Raw genomic sequence first — 13,829 nt, 5'->3', positions numbered from 1 at the left:
CTTTCCCTCCATCTCCCCTACTTCTCTTGTCTGTCCCACTTGAACATCCCCCAACTCGCCCCACCTCTTCCCCTCCTACCCTCCCTGTATAGCAACTGTAATATGTCAATCTGGGGAAACGCATGAGGGTAACTTGATTACACCGTCCTTCCGAGTTGAGCGCGTGTCGTGATCTCGGTGCTGTGTAGCAGATAGCAGATCCTTCCTGGCCTGGCCTCTCGGCTCACCTGCGCACTGCAGCCGCCCTCCCTTGGTTGTACGCTTGACCTTGTCGTCACTGATAACCTCTACACTCTCTAATCTGAATGCCAAGCATCTCAGTCTTGGTTCACCTCCTCCTCCCCCGGCACAGCTGCTTTATGGGCATGTGACCTGTGCCCTTACAGACCCTATGCTCAGAACGGAACCTTGCTTGAGGGTTTAATGCTCTGAGGTCTTTGTTTTAATTTTATCTTTGAATTTGTGCTTTGTAAGTGAAGTCTGATGAGACAGCGGAGTATGTGCTGGGGCTTAGAGTCTTGGCCTCCGTACTGTTCCTTTTCCCGTTGCCTTCCTACCTCCCCAGGATGGGTTCTTGGCTTCCCTGCTCCTCTGGCCCCTGGGACCTCTGACCCCGCACAGCAATCACTGCCACCCTCCTTCCCCCAGGGAGTACAGGCATGGGGTACATACACCCCACAGCATCTTGGGCAGCGGGTGGATGATGCCACAGGTCATTCTGCCGGCAGCGAGGCAGGGCTAAGCCTTTTCCACCCCATCCGGGTACCTAGTGCATCCTGGTGTCGAAGGAAGTTGCAGTGCCCTTGGGGGTGGTCCATCCTCTGTGGGTTGGGGCAGTGAGCTCTTGGGATGGGGAGAGGCCTGGCTCTACTACCCTGTCCCTGCTCGAGAACAGTGCATGGGTCTGTCCAGTAGCTGGTGAGCAGAGCACTGAGTCTGAGTCTCCTGGGTCTGCACTCACCCCATGAAAATCTCTGTGCCCCAGGGAGCATGACACTGAACAGCAAATAAAAACATCGGGACAGATGAAGAGAGAGAGAGAATATAGAAGAAAGAAAAAAGCTTTATATTTTAGTACCTTTAATGGCACTTTTTATGCACTTTATGAACAAGGGGTCTCCATGTTTATTTTGTCCTGGGCCCTGCAAATTATGTAGCAGATCTGTGGTTCATCTGGGTCCACCCATCTGCTCACATTTCCCTGTCCCTCAGCCCCTCGTGGGCTCACTTCCCTCCTTCCCCAGGCGGGATCCCTGTGTCTCAGGCAAGTCTGAGCTGCTAACATCCCCCTGAACTCTGTGGTCTAGTTTGCTGTTCCTTAGGAAGCACGCAAGTTCAATGGCACCGCTTCTTGCTGTGTATGGGGGTCGCGCACGGGAGACTGTGCTCTTTTCCTCCACTGCATATTTTTTTACAGAAAATGCAAGGTTAGCATAACCGTTTCCAGAAGACACATTGAATCACTTAGTTGAGTTTCAGCCAGTTGCTGCAACATTAACCTTTGAAGCAAACTTCATCCAACACACAACACCAGCCTGCAAGCCCTAGCCTCTTGAAAACGGTGTGCTGGGCAGCTGGTGGATACAGTGACTTCTGCAGATTCAGCAACAAAAATATTTTTGTAACAGGAGCAGTTTATACTTTGCAAGGAAGAGACAGAAGTAGTTGACTTGCCTCATGAGGTTAAAAGAAAGTTGCCAACTTTTCTTTTAGTTTCATTTGTTCGTTTTATTGCTCTTCGCTCCAAGCTTTAGAGGATGAGGTTGCAACGAGAGGAGCACTCAAGGGCTTTTAGGCCAAACCCAGGGTGGCCAGAAGCTGAAATGTTGATGGATCATTGTTTTTAGGTCGGCTCTAGATGATTTCTGGCTGAGCCAGCATCTGGAGAATTCCAGGAATCCCCTTTCCTGTTGCGGCTGTAAGAGTTTGCAGGGATCATCTGACCTCTTTGCGAAGTTGTATGAAAAGAGATTTATTAAGGACTCTGGTGCTTGTTTTTTTTCTTTTTTTAAGAATAAATAAATTTATTTATTTGGGGCTATGTTGGGTCTTCGTTGCTACGCACGGGCTTTCTCTAGTTGCGGCGAGCAGGCGCTGCTCTTCGATGCGGTGCGCGGGCTTCTCATTGCGGTGGCTTCTCTTTGTTGCGGAGCACGGGCTCTAGGCGCACGGGCTTCAGTTGTTGTGGCGTGTTGGGCTTCAGTAGCTGTGGCTCGCGGGCTCTAGAGCTCAGGCTCAGTAGTTGTGGCACGTGGGCTTAGTTGCTTTGCGGCATGTGGGATCTTCCCAGACCAGGGCTCGAACCCGTGTCTCCTGCATTGGCAGGCGGATTCTTAACCACCGTGCCACCAGGGAAGTACGTCTGGTGCTTGTTTTGATCTCACCAATTCAACCATTGTCTGCTAATAGGTTTTTTTTTTTTTTTTTTTTTGAAATCTACCAGGTCTTCTGGAAAGATCCCTAATTGTCAGAGCTGGGATGACTTTGGACATCACCAGGCTCGACTCCCTTATTTTAGAAGTGATAAAACTGAGACCCAGAGAAGTCTGTCAAGTGGCCCAAGGTCAGAGTGAGTTAATATGGATGCCCTGCTCCCTGGGACTGTGTGCTCCCAGTCTGCGTGGAGGCTGTGGTGGTGCTGTGTGTGTGTTTTGTCTGTGTCTTCACTCTGCACCACACTTTGTGGATGCTGGAGGATAAGCCCATAGCAAGTCATCAGCCAGGGCCCTTACTCAGCACAGGCCTTTTCTTCTCTGTGGGAATCAGCAGTTGTGATGCCCCTTCAGGGGGAGCCCAGGCCACACAGTGCCCTGCTGTGTGGCACTGCCTGCTTCACGGGCTCGTCTGAGGGTACCACCGTGGCCTGGGCCCTCACCCTGAGGACGTGTGACCTTGGCTTCCTCGGGCTGGCCTCTGCTCTGCTTTCCTTCAGCTCCCTGGCCCTGTTGTGTGTCCTGTCTGCTCCCGTCTCCTGCCCCTGCCCCGTGGCAAGGTCTGGCACAGAGAGGCTCTTTGTTGGTGGCTGGCTGTGCACCCTGAGCATCTGGGCGGTGAGCACTGGTGAGAACACCTGGGCTCTCGGTACCACCACCACCAGCTGCAGGACCGTCGGTCCCCTGGTGAGCGGAATGGGCACTACGCCCGTCCCATCTGCTCATGGGACAGAGCACAAGGCGTGTAGGGCATGCGAATAAGAGGGAGGTTTGTCTACACTGATGAGGCTCTGCTCGGACCACTTGTATTTCACGCTGACTGCCCTGGAAATGTGTGGCCATTGCTTTCCTTTGAAGCGGACTTCTCCTCTTTCTCCCCTCCGCCAAAAAAAGAAACCTGCATGAAGAAATATACGCCTACAGACGTTTCCAGACACGTATTAGCATCACCACTGTAAAAGGAACCATTTTTTCCTAAGCTTCGGGGGACTCTGATGGTGGCCCAGCACGCAGCCCTCCTCCTCCCTGCTGGCACAGCCCTGAGTTTGTTTTAGGTCCACTCCTGACCACCTCCATTCCTAACTCAGGCAAATCCTGAGAGGCTAAGGCAGTCACCAGGGCTACGATCCCCCCCACCTAAGGGTGGTGGAGGATAACCTTATGACCAGGCAGTGGCTGATGACCCACGAGGAAGAATGTGCTGGGCCCTTCCGGATTCTTAGCTCTTCTGAAGAGACACACAAGGGAGAAAAGAGTCTATTACTTCCAGTGGGCGTTGCTACATCTTTATGTCAGGCCTGGAATGACGGTGGCCCTCCTGTGACCACGAGCCCAGGCTGCCGTTGATCAGATGGAAGGAAGGCAGGAGCTTCTTGACTGACGTTGTCCTTGAGCCTTTGAAGTGATCAGCCCTCTGCCATCACGCCCTTGAGCCCGTGGATGTTTACTCCATTTTGCATTGGGTTGTTTGTTACTTGCAGCTGAAAAAAAAAAAAAAAAACCCAAACCCTAATTGATGCACCCAAATCATTTTTAGTGTTGATCTATATTTAGCCTTTATGGAAGATTCTAGGCTGAGCTGCCCTTGGGGAGGGAGATGGATTGTATCTCTTTTTACTGCTGTGTGTTCTGCCGGCTTGTGTGTTTCCCCCCACCATCAGACAGTAAGCCTGGAGGGCACGGGTGGGTTTCGTTGATCTTTCACGTTCCTTGTGCCAGGCCCGTCCTCAGTGAATGCTTGTTGAGAAAGTTCTCTTTCACGTAGGCAGCGTTTTGTGGGAGTGGTGATGCCAGGCCTGCTGGTTGTTGTCTGTTTGTTTGTTGGCATCTAAACGAACGGTAAGAGCCTTCTTTAATCATGCTACTCACCAACCTCTTCCAGGTTTTAGCAGTAAATCTATCACGCCATTAGTATCCTGCCTACGGCTCGTAGTTAGTGATTTAACTCGGACATGGAGTCCACACGCAGGACTCTTGACACCCTCGTCTGGGCTGTCTCCATCGACCTGGCTGGCATGGCCGACGACCCAGTTGTTCTCGGGGTCCGTGTTCCCTTCCAGCCCCTCTTGTTGACTCTGCTGTGAGGCCGGCATGTAGCACAAGTGAGTCACTTGCAAACCGAGGATGCTGTGCCTTTCAACGCGGACGTCCCCTCTTTCCCACTGGCCTCCCAGGTTCCTCCCTCTCGTGAACAAGAGCATGACCTTGAGAACGGGCAGTGTGATGGACTCACTTTGGGCTGCCCCTCGTCCTGGAGGGATTGGGACAACGTGAGCTACACGCTCTCCTGGTGGGACCCGAGGGCTTCTGCTCCGCTCTGATCCGGAGCCTCAGGGTTGAGCTTTTGCCACGTTCAGTCTCCCCATCCTGGCTTTGCTGTGTACCCGACTTGCATTTCACCCTCCCTCCCCGCCAGTGATTGGAGGATCTGGAGACAAGGAACAGGAGCCTCACACCCCAGTCTTCCTCCTTCCGACTCTGCTCCTCCCGGCTGCCAAGTGGAGGATGGATGTCTGTGCCTTTACTTCGTAGGCGTGTCGTGAGGCTCCTGTGAGATGCTGAGATGTGGGCTGTTAGGAGAGGGTCAGGCATCTCCAAGATGGCCTGTGGCTGGGCCGCTTCACAGGGAGGCTCAGACAGAGTGTCTGCCGCAGGGAGCCTGGAGCCGGCTTTGATGTGGGAGGCTTGGGAACCAGCCTGCGGACAGCAGCGCGGGGTTAAACCAGGAACGGGTGGCCCCAGGGTTTCCCATCCGCAGGTCAAGGCCGAGGCGTGCCTTGGCGCTTCCAGCCATATCTGCTTTTCATCTCCCACCAAGTCCCCCCGTGGAGTGTGTGTCTAGACAGCTGTGGAATAAAACGCTCAGTTGCCGAATAGGAATTTGGCCAGCAGAGGTATAGTTGCGCCAAGCAGACAGGCCCAAGGTGAGGAGGGAGGCTGAGAATGAGCCCCACTTGGATCTGGAGCAGGCTGGAGAGCCTGATGCCTGTGCGGCCCGCTGGCACCTGCGGGAAACGGGAGCCAAATGGCCCCCAAAAGGCATTTTGACCTCATGAAGGGCTGTAAATCTGGCCTGGTACACGTCTCTGCCCCACGTCACCCTCTTGCAAAGATTTCTGCCTACAGTGAGAATTCACGTTAACACCTACAAGTAGTGAAGGTCTGGGAGGTGGGAGACCTGTTCTCTCGTTTAGCCAGGCTGCTCGTGAGCTGTGAGGAGTCACTCCCTCTCTGAGCCTCAGTTTCCATATCTTTAAGATGGGAGGAAACATGCCCTAACTGCCAAGGGGGTCATGAAAGTGCTTTGTCACCTGGGAGGTAAAATGTCACCTGTGTCATTCCTTTCGCATCAGTCCAAGCTTCATAGTCTAAGGATCCCCCTTGATACATGTCCACTTGCTTATTTCTGTCTCATGATTGTCCTTTAGAATCTAGGAGATGTTTGAGTGAATTAAAACTTCAACAAGGTGATACTTGGTGTTGCCGTCGGTGCAGGTTAGGCTAAATGACCACTTGTGATCCGAATTTCTTCCCCTTGTGTTGAAGTGAGGATTGGTTCTCGGGGAGACTCTGGGCTCCTATCCCTGGTGTCCACTTGTCCAAGCCTGCATGGTCACTACAGTGTGGTGACTTCACTGCGCTGGACCCAAGCTCATCCACAGGCTTCTCTGGGCCCCGTTACTGGCCACAGGCCTGTTCCTCCCCAGTGAGTGCAGCCAGCCGAGTGGCAGGCCCTGGGTGCTCTCCTTCCCTCCTGGGGCGGGGGGGTCTCTCCCCTCCGTCCTCACAGCTTCTGCTCCCCAAGAGCACGTGCCTGCTTTTCCCATCCCCTGGGCCTGAGCTCAGACTTGGAAGAGGGGAGTTCCAGGGAGCAGTGTCTTTGGGCCCCTCTGCCTTCTCAACCCCCTGAGATGCAGGGGCCTGGGTTTGGCCCCCTTCCTAGGGGTTGGAGGTGAAGGAACAGGGGCGGGCAGTGAGCAAATGCTAATTAAGACCCTCCGCAGTGAGTCCTACCCAGTAACTTTCTGATGTGGTTCTCGGCTTGTGGCTGAGCTGATGTGGGCTGGGCCCGCCTTTCTGTGTTTGAACCTGAGCTCTTTCCTTGAAGCTGGTGAAAAGCAACTGTAATCTCGGGCAGCCTGGCAAACCCAGCCCAGGAGCCTTCGGCACTCTGTCCCCTTGCCCACCCCCCAAGCCCAGCCCTGAAAGCAGTCCCTGGGCCCTGAAGGAGTGCTAGTGTCCCTGGCGGGCCTCCCCACAGTGGTCAGTGCTCATCACTGGCCCTGACTCCTGCCCACCCACCCGCTGTGGCTACTGGATGAAGTCATTCCTGGCAGGGGCGGCTGGCGCGGGCCCAGGGTAAACAGGCCACGCTGAGCTCATTGGCGTGCTTCTGGATGAGCTCGGGGAGTGGGGACTGCAGGCTGCCCCCTCCAGAGCAGTACCACACACGCCAGCCTCAGGCGACCGCAAGGGCAAAGTGTCACTGTCAGGGCAAGCCTGTGCCACCAGCCTCCTCCTAGTGGAGGGCTGGGTGACATGCGCTACTTTGTGGGAGTTTCGTTGGTGGGGTTTCCCCCATTGAGACTGCACAGACCCTGATACTAATAACAATAACCAACACATCTGATGCTTACGTGTCCGTTATGTGGTGCTTAACTGAGCCAGGTGCTCTTCAAAGAGCCATTCAGGTCTCAAGTCGCTTAATTCTGACAACACACCAATGAGATAAGTGTGCCGCGTTAGTCCCATTTTCCAGATGAGAACACTGAGGACCAGAGTGGCTGTAAGCTTGAGCCAGGATCTAATCAGGCCGCCTGGTCCCAGGTCCGTGCTCTTCACTGGGGCGCTCTTCTAGGCTTCTCAGTACCTGTGATCTGAGGGGCATCCCTTCTCATGCAGCCCCTTAAAGTTTTAGGTCTTGTATCCCTTCTTCAATATCCCTTCTTCCTCCTTGAGTTTTCTGACCCAGCTTGTTCCTGACCAGCATCTTCCTTATTTGGGGTCAGAGGGGGTTCTTTGTGACTCAGTACTTTGTGGTGGATGAGAGTCTGGGTTCGGGGTTGCACTTTTAAATCCCTGGCCGGTCTCAAGTCACCCAGTTGCTTGGAGTCTCAGTGTCTTCATCTGTTAAATGGGCCCAGTGATCTCCTCACCTCATCAGCTGGTGTCTGCTTCATCCCTGGCGAAGGAAGTGCTAAGTAACCTCTGGTTTCCGCCCCCTGCACCCTCCCAGCCTCCTCTCCTCTTTCCTTCTTTTTCAAGGTGGACGAACATGAGGACTCTTGCCTCGCAGTTAGCACTAGGCCTGGGCCAGCTCTTTGCTTTCTGGGCTGGTCCACACTGTTCAGAGCAGCTGCTCATTTTGTCTCGGGGAACAAAGGAGAAAGGAGCTCGGGGGTTTGCCTGGCTCCAGGGGGGAAGGGAGAGAGGAGAGCTTAGAGCCCTCTCAGGCGGAAGCCCAGCTCTCAGCCCTAGTGGCGAGAGCTGGCTTTATTTTGTCCAGTTTGGGTTTGAAGAGTAGTTTGGAGCTCCTGACTCTGCCTGGCCTTCACAGGGCATTGGGGATCAACCAGGCTTTGTTGGGTTAATCAGCCCACCAGGGACGGGGGCAGAGGTGGTTGATACAAGACCTTTCCAGGCAAGGAGAGAGCCCACCTCTTGGGTCTTGGCGTCTTGGGGCCCTGGATGCCTTGTTGCCCCCAGTCCCACCCCTGCCCCTCCCCGGGATTGCATGTGCTTAGCACAGAGATGCACCGGACGGAGTCAGGGCAGCTGCAAGCCCACAGAGCTCCTGATTCTTCAGAACCCAGGAGGGACGAGCCTGTGGATAAGTGGTGGTGGTGGGGGGGGTGGGGGGGGCTCTGGATTCTTCCCTGTGGCTCTCTAAGAGTGCTGCAGTCAGGCTTGCACCCAGTCCTAAACCCGTCCCCCTCTGTCTCCTGGCCTCCGGGTTTCAGAGCAAGTCTGTGCTGATAGCTTCAAGATGTGCTGAGACCCTGAGTTGGCCTCCAGTATCCGTCCCACGTCTTCCTTGGCGTGTGGCAGCGGCAGTGCGCACTTGACTTGCAGCAGCTTACAAGGAGGCACTGATTATCTTGGGTGGGAGGGAAGATAGTCCTCAGCCGGGAAGGGATGCTAGGCCTGACCTCGGTTTCCTGCAAGGCCTGGTGGGTACGAGCGGTGTCCCTTACTTGGCATTCTACGACATCTGTGCGTTTATCCGTTCCGTTCACTTGACCAAATGCAGCAACGCCAACCTTGTGTTTCCAGGGAAAGCTGCCCGTGCTACTGCTTGGCCGCTCCTCGGAGCTGCGGCCCGGAGAGTTTGTGGTTGCCATTGGAAGCCCGTTTTCTCTTCAGAACACTGTCACCACTGGGATTGTCAGCACCACCCAGCGAGGCGGCAAAGAGCTGGGGCTCCGGAACTCGGACATGGACTACATCCAGACAGATGCCATCATCAACGTGAGCCCTCTCCGCTGCAGGGTCGGGTGGGCTTTTGGAAAGCTGGGCTGGGCTGGGCTTAGGAACCAGGACCGGAGTCAGGATCCTCAAGGTGCTTTCAAGGATCCCCTAAAGCAGATGAGGCAGAGGGCTGGTCCTCAGCCTGTTGGCAATCTCCAGGGACTCCTGTGACGGGAGCTTGAGATTTGCCAAAGTTTGCAGCCCAGAGGAGCTCTCCGTGCCCCAGGGTCAGCCACCCCTGGCTGGAGCTGCTTGTTCAACTTTATGGCAGGAGGGATGCTCACCTCAGCACAGGCTCTGTAGCCCTGAGAGGAGTTTGCGTTGCCTTGTGCCGGGGAGCGGTCTGTGCATCAGGCCGACCCACGCGATGTCTAATGAGGTCAAGGATTATCACACACAATCTCATCAATGGAATCTTTTTTAAGTCACATTTTTCCACTTCAGCTGTTTCACTATAGGATTAACGTTTCTAAAAAGCATTTTCCCCTACATCTATCTAATAAATAAGAAACACAGGGTGTTTTGTGCACTCGCTGCCTCTGGTAGGCTTTATTCCCAAACTTTCTTGTGATCTTCATGAAGTAATGGAAGTAGAGCAAACCATGTGGATTTCCAGGCCAAGCAGCAAAGTAGGGGACACATAGATGTGGGGGGGGGTGGTTTTGAAGGTTTGAAATACTGTGATACTGGAGCAAGTGGGCAGCCAGACTATTGCCAAGACAAGGAAGATGTGTTGGGTGTTTTGAGAATTTGTAGTTGGCCTTTGGGAGTTTGTAGTTGGCAAAAAAAAAAAAAAATCTATCCATCTATCTACCTATCTATCTATAACTATATATATATATCCCCTTTATGGCACATCTAAAACTTTCTGAAAATTGTTTAAGGTCCTTTTTTTCCCAGCAAAATACTAGGTAGACAGGAACAAAACTCCGGCAAGAACTTGCACTCAGGGACCTGCCAGGCAGAGAACTAGATTGGACCATGTAATGACATAAACTCATAACCTTTTAATTTTTGCTTAATTTCAGTATGGAAACTCCGGAGGCCCATTAGTAAACCTGGTAAGGCCTTTTAAAAATCTATGTACATGTCTTTTTTTTCCTTTTGGTTTCTTTTCAGACATGAACTTGCCAAAACACATTATCTAATTCTTTTAAAGTGAAATCTGTGACTGTACTGTACCTTGCAAATTACTCTTTTTATCTTTTCTGGAAAGAGTAAGGCATGATGGAGTTTGGATTGGAACTGCTATGCCAGCAGACATGCTTGTTTCAAAGTTACAAGTAAAGGCATTGGAATTCAGGTCCAATCCAGGAGTGGTTAAAGGAGTGGGTCTTTATTTTGAAGGTGTCAGCAGTTCTGGCCTGTCCCTGTGCTGCCTAAGGAGCTGGCGTGGCTCATCCACAGGGTTTGTCTTGGCCAGAGGCCCTCCTCTAAGACCAGGATGGAATGAGGAGTTACCCCGCTCACAAAGACGTCACCTAAGTTTATATTTTATTTAAGCAAAAAAGGGAAGCCTTAGAATCAGACAGTCAGAGCCAGGGTGCAGCTCAGGGTCACCCATCCCAACGCTCGTTTACAGGTGATGAACTCGAGGCCTTGTTTAGCAAAGCGCAGGATGGCAGTGCCTTCTTGAGGTCCCTCTGAGTCGGGGACTGAATTCTCAGCGCTACGGGAAATGTGCAAGAAGTGACTTAAACTCTCCTGGCAGTTTTCCGTTCTAAGTCCGAGTTGAACGACCCTTTAACAATAGTGTTCAGAATAATGGTTGGATGGTGTGAGGCAAGACTGTTATACCAGGATTGTTTCCTATGGTGTGGCGTTCACTGAACTGTGAATTTATCTTGAATTGAAGCACACCCTATAGACTGGCTTCCTCCATGATTTAAAGCTAGTCTGTGACAAGCAGAGGCAGTGAGTTGCGATTGTGAGCCCTCTGCCTCCCCCAAGTGCCCCGGAGTCAGCTCGGAGGTGAGGCTTTGTTTTCCTGATGATGAAGTCCGTCCGCCCTAAGCGCTAAGGTTGTTTCTCCCTGACGTCAGCAGAGGAATCTTAAGATCACTGGAAATGGGGGAAGCAGGACTCTGGGGCTTTTGGAAACGTATTCCATGCCAAAGGAGCAAATGTGCATTTTGAAACCGTCTGTTGTGTCTGTTGCTGTGCTTTCGGCGTGGTGATCACTCAGCTCTGAGTCGAGTGGATGTCGATTCTTCCGTTGCTGAGATTGGCTTACGCTGCCCAAGTCAGGCCTCTCCCTCTACGACCCAGGAGCCCCCTCCCTCCAGCTCCCCCCACCTCACACATTTCTCTGGAGAAGCTCCAAGGTTCCTTTCTTGCAAATTCTCTACTCTCTACCGGTGCATATCTTCAGGTGAACCTTCATGGCTTCAGTAAGCTGTTTCCATCTTGCTTTTCAGGATGGTGAAGTGATTGGAATTAACACGCTGAAAGTGACAGCTGGTATCTCCTTTGCAATTCCATCTGATAAGATTAAAAAGTTCCTAACGGAATCCCACGACCGACAAGCCAAAGGTAGAGCAAGGCCCAGGCAGCCCTCGGGAGATTTAGGCCTGGGGTGCCCCACGGGGACTTGGGTCAGGGAAAACGACACCCTGAAGGTCAGAAGGGAAAGGAATACACGCTATTAAGCCCATGGTATTAGGTCATAGGTGTTGGACTATTTTCAACCTATGATCATGAATGTGCCATATGGTTCAACCTGGTATGTGCCAGGCATGGTCCTGGGTGATTTCTGTACATCATTTCACTTCATTATTCATTATGTCATTTAATTCCTTTGCGTGATCAGGTGGGAATTATTAGTCCCATCTTACTGATGAGAAAACTGAGATTCATGGAGCTCATTCATTCCACAAATGTTTATTGAACCTTCTGCTCGAGTCAGGCTGGGGGTTTGAGGCTCAACAGGGTCCCTTGCAGGTGTGATGTTTACCTTCTACCTGGGGGAGAGAAGAGGCAGGTAGGATCCCAGTCAGGATTTGAACCACAAGCCTAGCGCATCCCCCTATGGTCCTGACTCTACACAGCAAACTGGGGGATTGAACCCCATGGCTCGTGGTGTACCCGGCACAGCCGCCAACTGGGCTGACCTGTTGTCCTTTCCAGGCAAAGCCATCACCAAGAAGAAGTATATTGGCATCCGAATGATGTCACTGACATCCAGGTGGGTAACAGAATGTCTGTGTTTTAAATTTAAAACAAACCTGAACTTCAGAAGACTCTCACTGGCACCCCTAAAAGGGAAGCCTTACTCTGCTTCAAGACAGCTCAGTTTCTGGTTAAAGTTAAGTAACATTAGGAAAGAGAGGAGGCCCGTTAGCCTTGGCCTCTTGTTTTATCCTTCATGTTGGTTTCTGGGTTCTGAGCAGGCCCTTCTTTCTGGAAGAGTCCATTCTTCTTGGAAGGCAGGGCTGAAGAGCCGGGGTGTTCGTCACTCCCCCATGCCTTCCTTTCACCACTTGCTCTGTTGAAACTCACATTCCAGGAGTGCCCCAAACACCTCCCTCAGCCCCAGAGCGCCCTGCCTTTCCTTAGCTCTGCCGCCTGTGGCCTGAGGCTCCTGGAATGCCAGTCAGGCCCGGCATGACTGATGGGCTTGTTTTTCTCCCCGAGCTGGTGGAAGTTGTGGTATGTGGCTGCCAGACTCATAACATACTGGTATTTTAACCTTGATGAAAAAATCTGGTGTAATCGTAGGAGTCCTGGTACCTAAGGGCTCGGTTGAAACTCTTGTAGGTAAAGTTGGCAAGGAGCAGAGCATATGGATATAAATATTAATATATTAATTATTGTAGTTAATTAGCTATTAATTGTGAACACACGACTATAGTTTAGACACATGTAATAAATGGTGGTACCTTTCTCAGCTGGCTTGCCAAGACTAAAATGCACATCAGGTCTTGTTTGGGAGCTCTGAGAGATGAAGGCGTGAGGAAGGAATGCGGGCCCTGGGGTCCAGCTTCCTGGGTTCTTGTCGCAGCTCTACTGTTTCCTGGTTTGTGACCTTGGGATGACTTGACCACTGAGTGCCTCAATTTCCTCCTCTCCGGAATGAGGATAACTGTGCAGGCATGTTGGTATGTGGTGAGGACTGAGTGATTTCATGCGTATCAAAGCTTGGATGAATGGGTGGTGGCAGTGGTCACTAACCACGGCGACCCCGCCCACTATTTATCACTTGCTTGGCACTGGGCCACAGGTGCTGGACCTAGACGGTCTCATCGGGTCCTCACGACAACCGCGTGTGTCGTTATCCCTGTTTTACAGGTGAGAAAACTAAGGCACAGAGAGGTTAAGCAACTGCCCAAGATCACACAGTCAGGAAGCGGCAGAGCTGGGGCAGGCCGACCGCTATATTGTACCGACTCCTCAAGTGGTAGCTACTGTCAATTAATAATAATAATGATAAAAGACTTCCCCTGCTGTTATCCAGTAACTCTAGGAAATAGGCAGTTTGAAGCAGAATCAAAATCCCTGGAGGAATTTTCCGTTAGAATCAGGGAAGGAGGAGAAGCCGGGCAGGAGCCCCGTTGTTACTTAACAGTGATACAGGTATTCTTGGTCCTGAGCAGCAAAGCCAAAGAGCTGAAGGATCGCCACCGAGACTTCCCAGATGTGCTTTCAGGAGCGTATATTATCGAAGTAATTCCTGATACCCCCGCAGAAGCGTGAGTTAGAATTATTTTCCCTTTTCCTAATATCCTTGTGTTTCCTGAAGGTAGGGGGCAGGGGGCTGTTCTTTTCATATCAGCTCAGGTGATTGTGAGAATCCTTGACAAAACGGTCGGACGTCCTTGGTCGACCCTGCCAGTCAGGACTTGCAACCTGCTTCAGCTCAGGGCTCATCAGCCAAAGGTTGCTTCCTATCTTCAAAAGTCCTCTTGAGGAGGGGTATCAGATGGAAAGAGT

General features: G+C 52.1%; 1 protein-coding gene across 1 annotated transcript in view; it reads left to right on the top strand.

The window, feature by feature from the left end:
- HTRA1 (HtrA serine peptidase 1) overlaps nucleotides 1–13,829 on the top strand; it is a 55,670-nt gene that overhangs the window by 39,858 nt on the left and 1,983 nt on the right. Inside the window, exons 4-8 of the mRNA XM_007469544.1 lie at nucleotides 8,706–8,900; nucleotides 9,929–9,961; nucleotides 11,318–11,432; nucleotides 12,027–12,084; nucleotides 13,493–13,588. Of these exons, the coding sequence (XP_007469606.1) occupies nucleotides 8,706–8,900; nucleotides 9,929–9,961; nucleotides 11,318–11,432; nucleotides 12,027–12,084; nucleotides 13,493–13,588 (497 nt within the window). The remainder of the gene's footprint in view (nucleotides 1–8,705; nucleotides 8,901–9,928; nucleotides 9,962–11,317; nucleotides 11,433–12,026; nucleotides 12,085–13,492; nucleotides 13,589–13,829) is intronic.

The sequence above is a fragment of the Lipotes vexillifer genome, unplaced genomic scaffold, assembly GCF_000442215.2.
Source record: "Lipotes vexillifer unplaced genomic scaffold, Lipotes_vexillifer_v1.1 scaffold240, whole genome shotgun sequence".
In the NCBI taxonomy this organism is placed as follows: Eukaryota; Metazoa; Chordata; class Mammalia; order Artiodactyla; family Lipotidae; genus Lipotes; species Lipotes vexillifer.
Note: the sequence above shows the minus strand (reverse complement) of the source record. Positions and strands in the feature narration are given on the sequence as shown.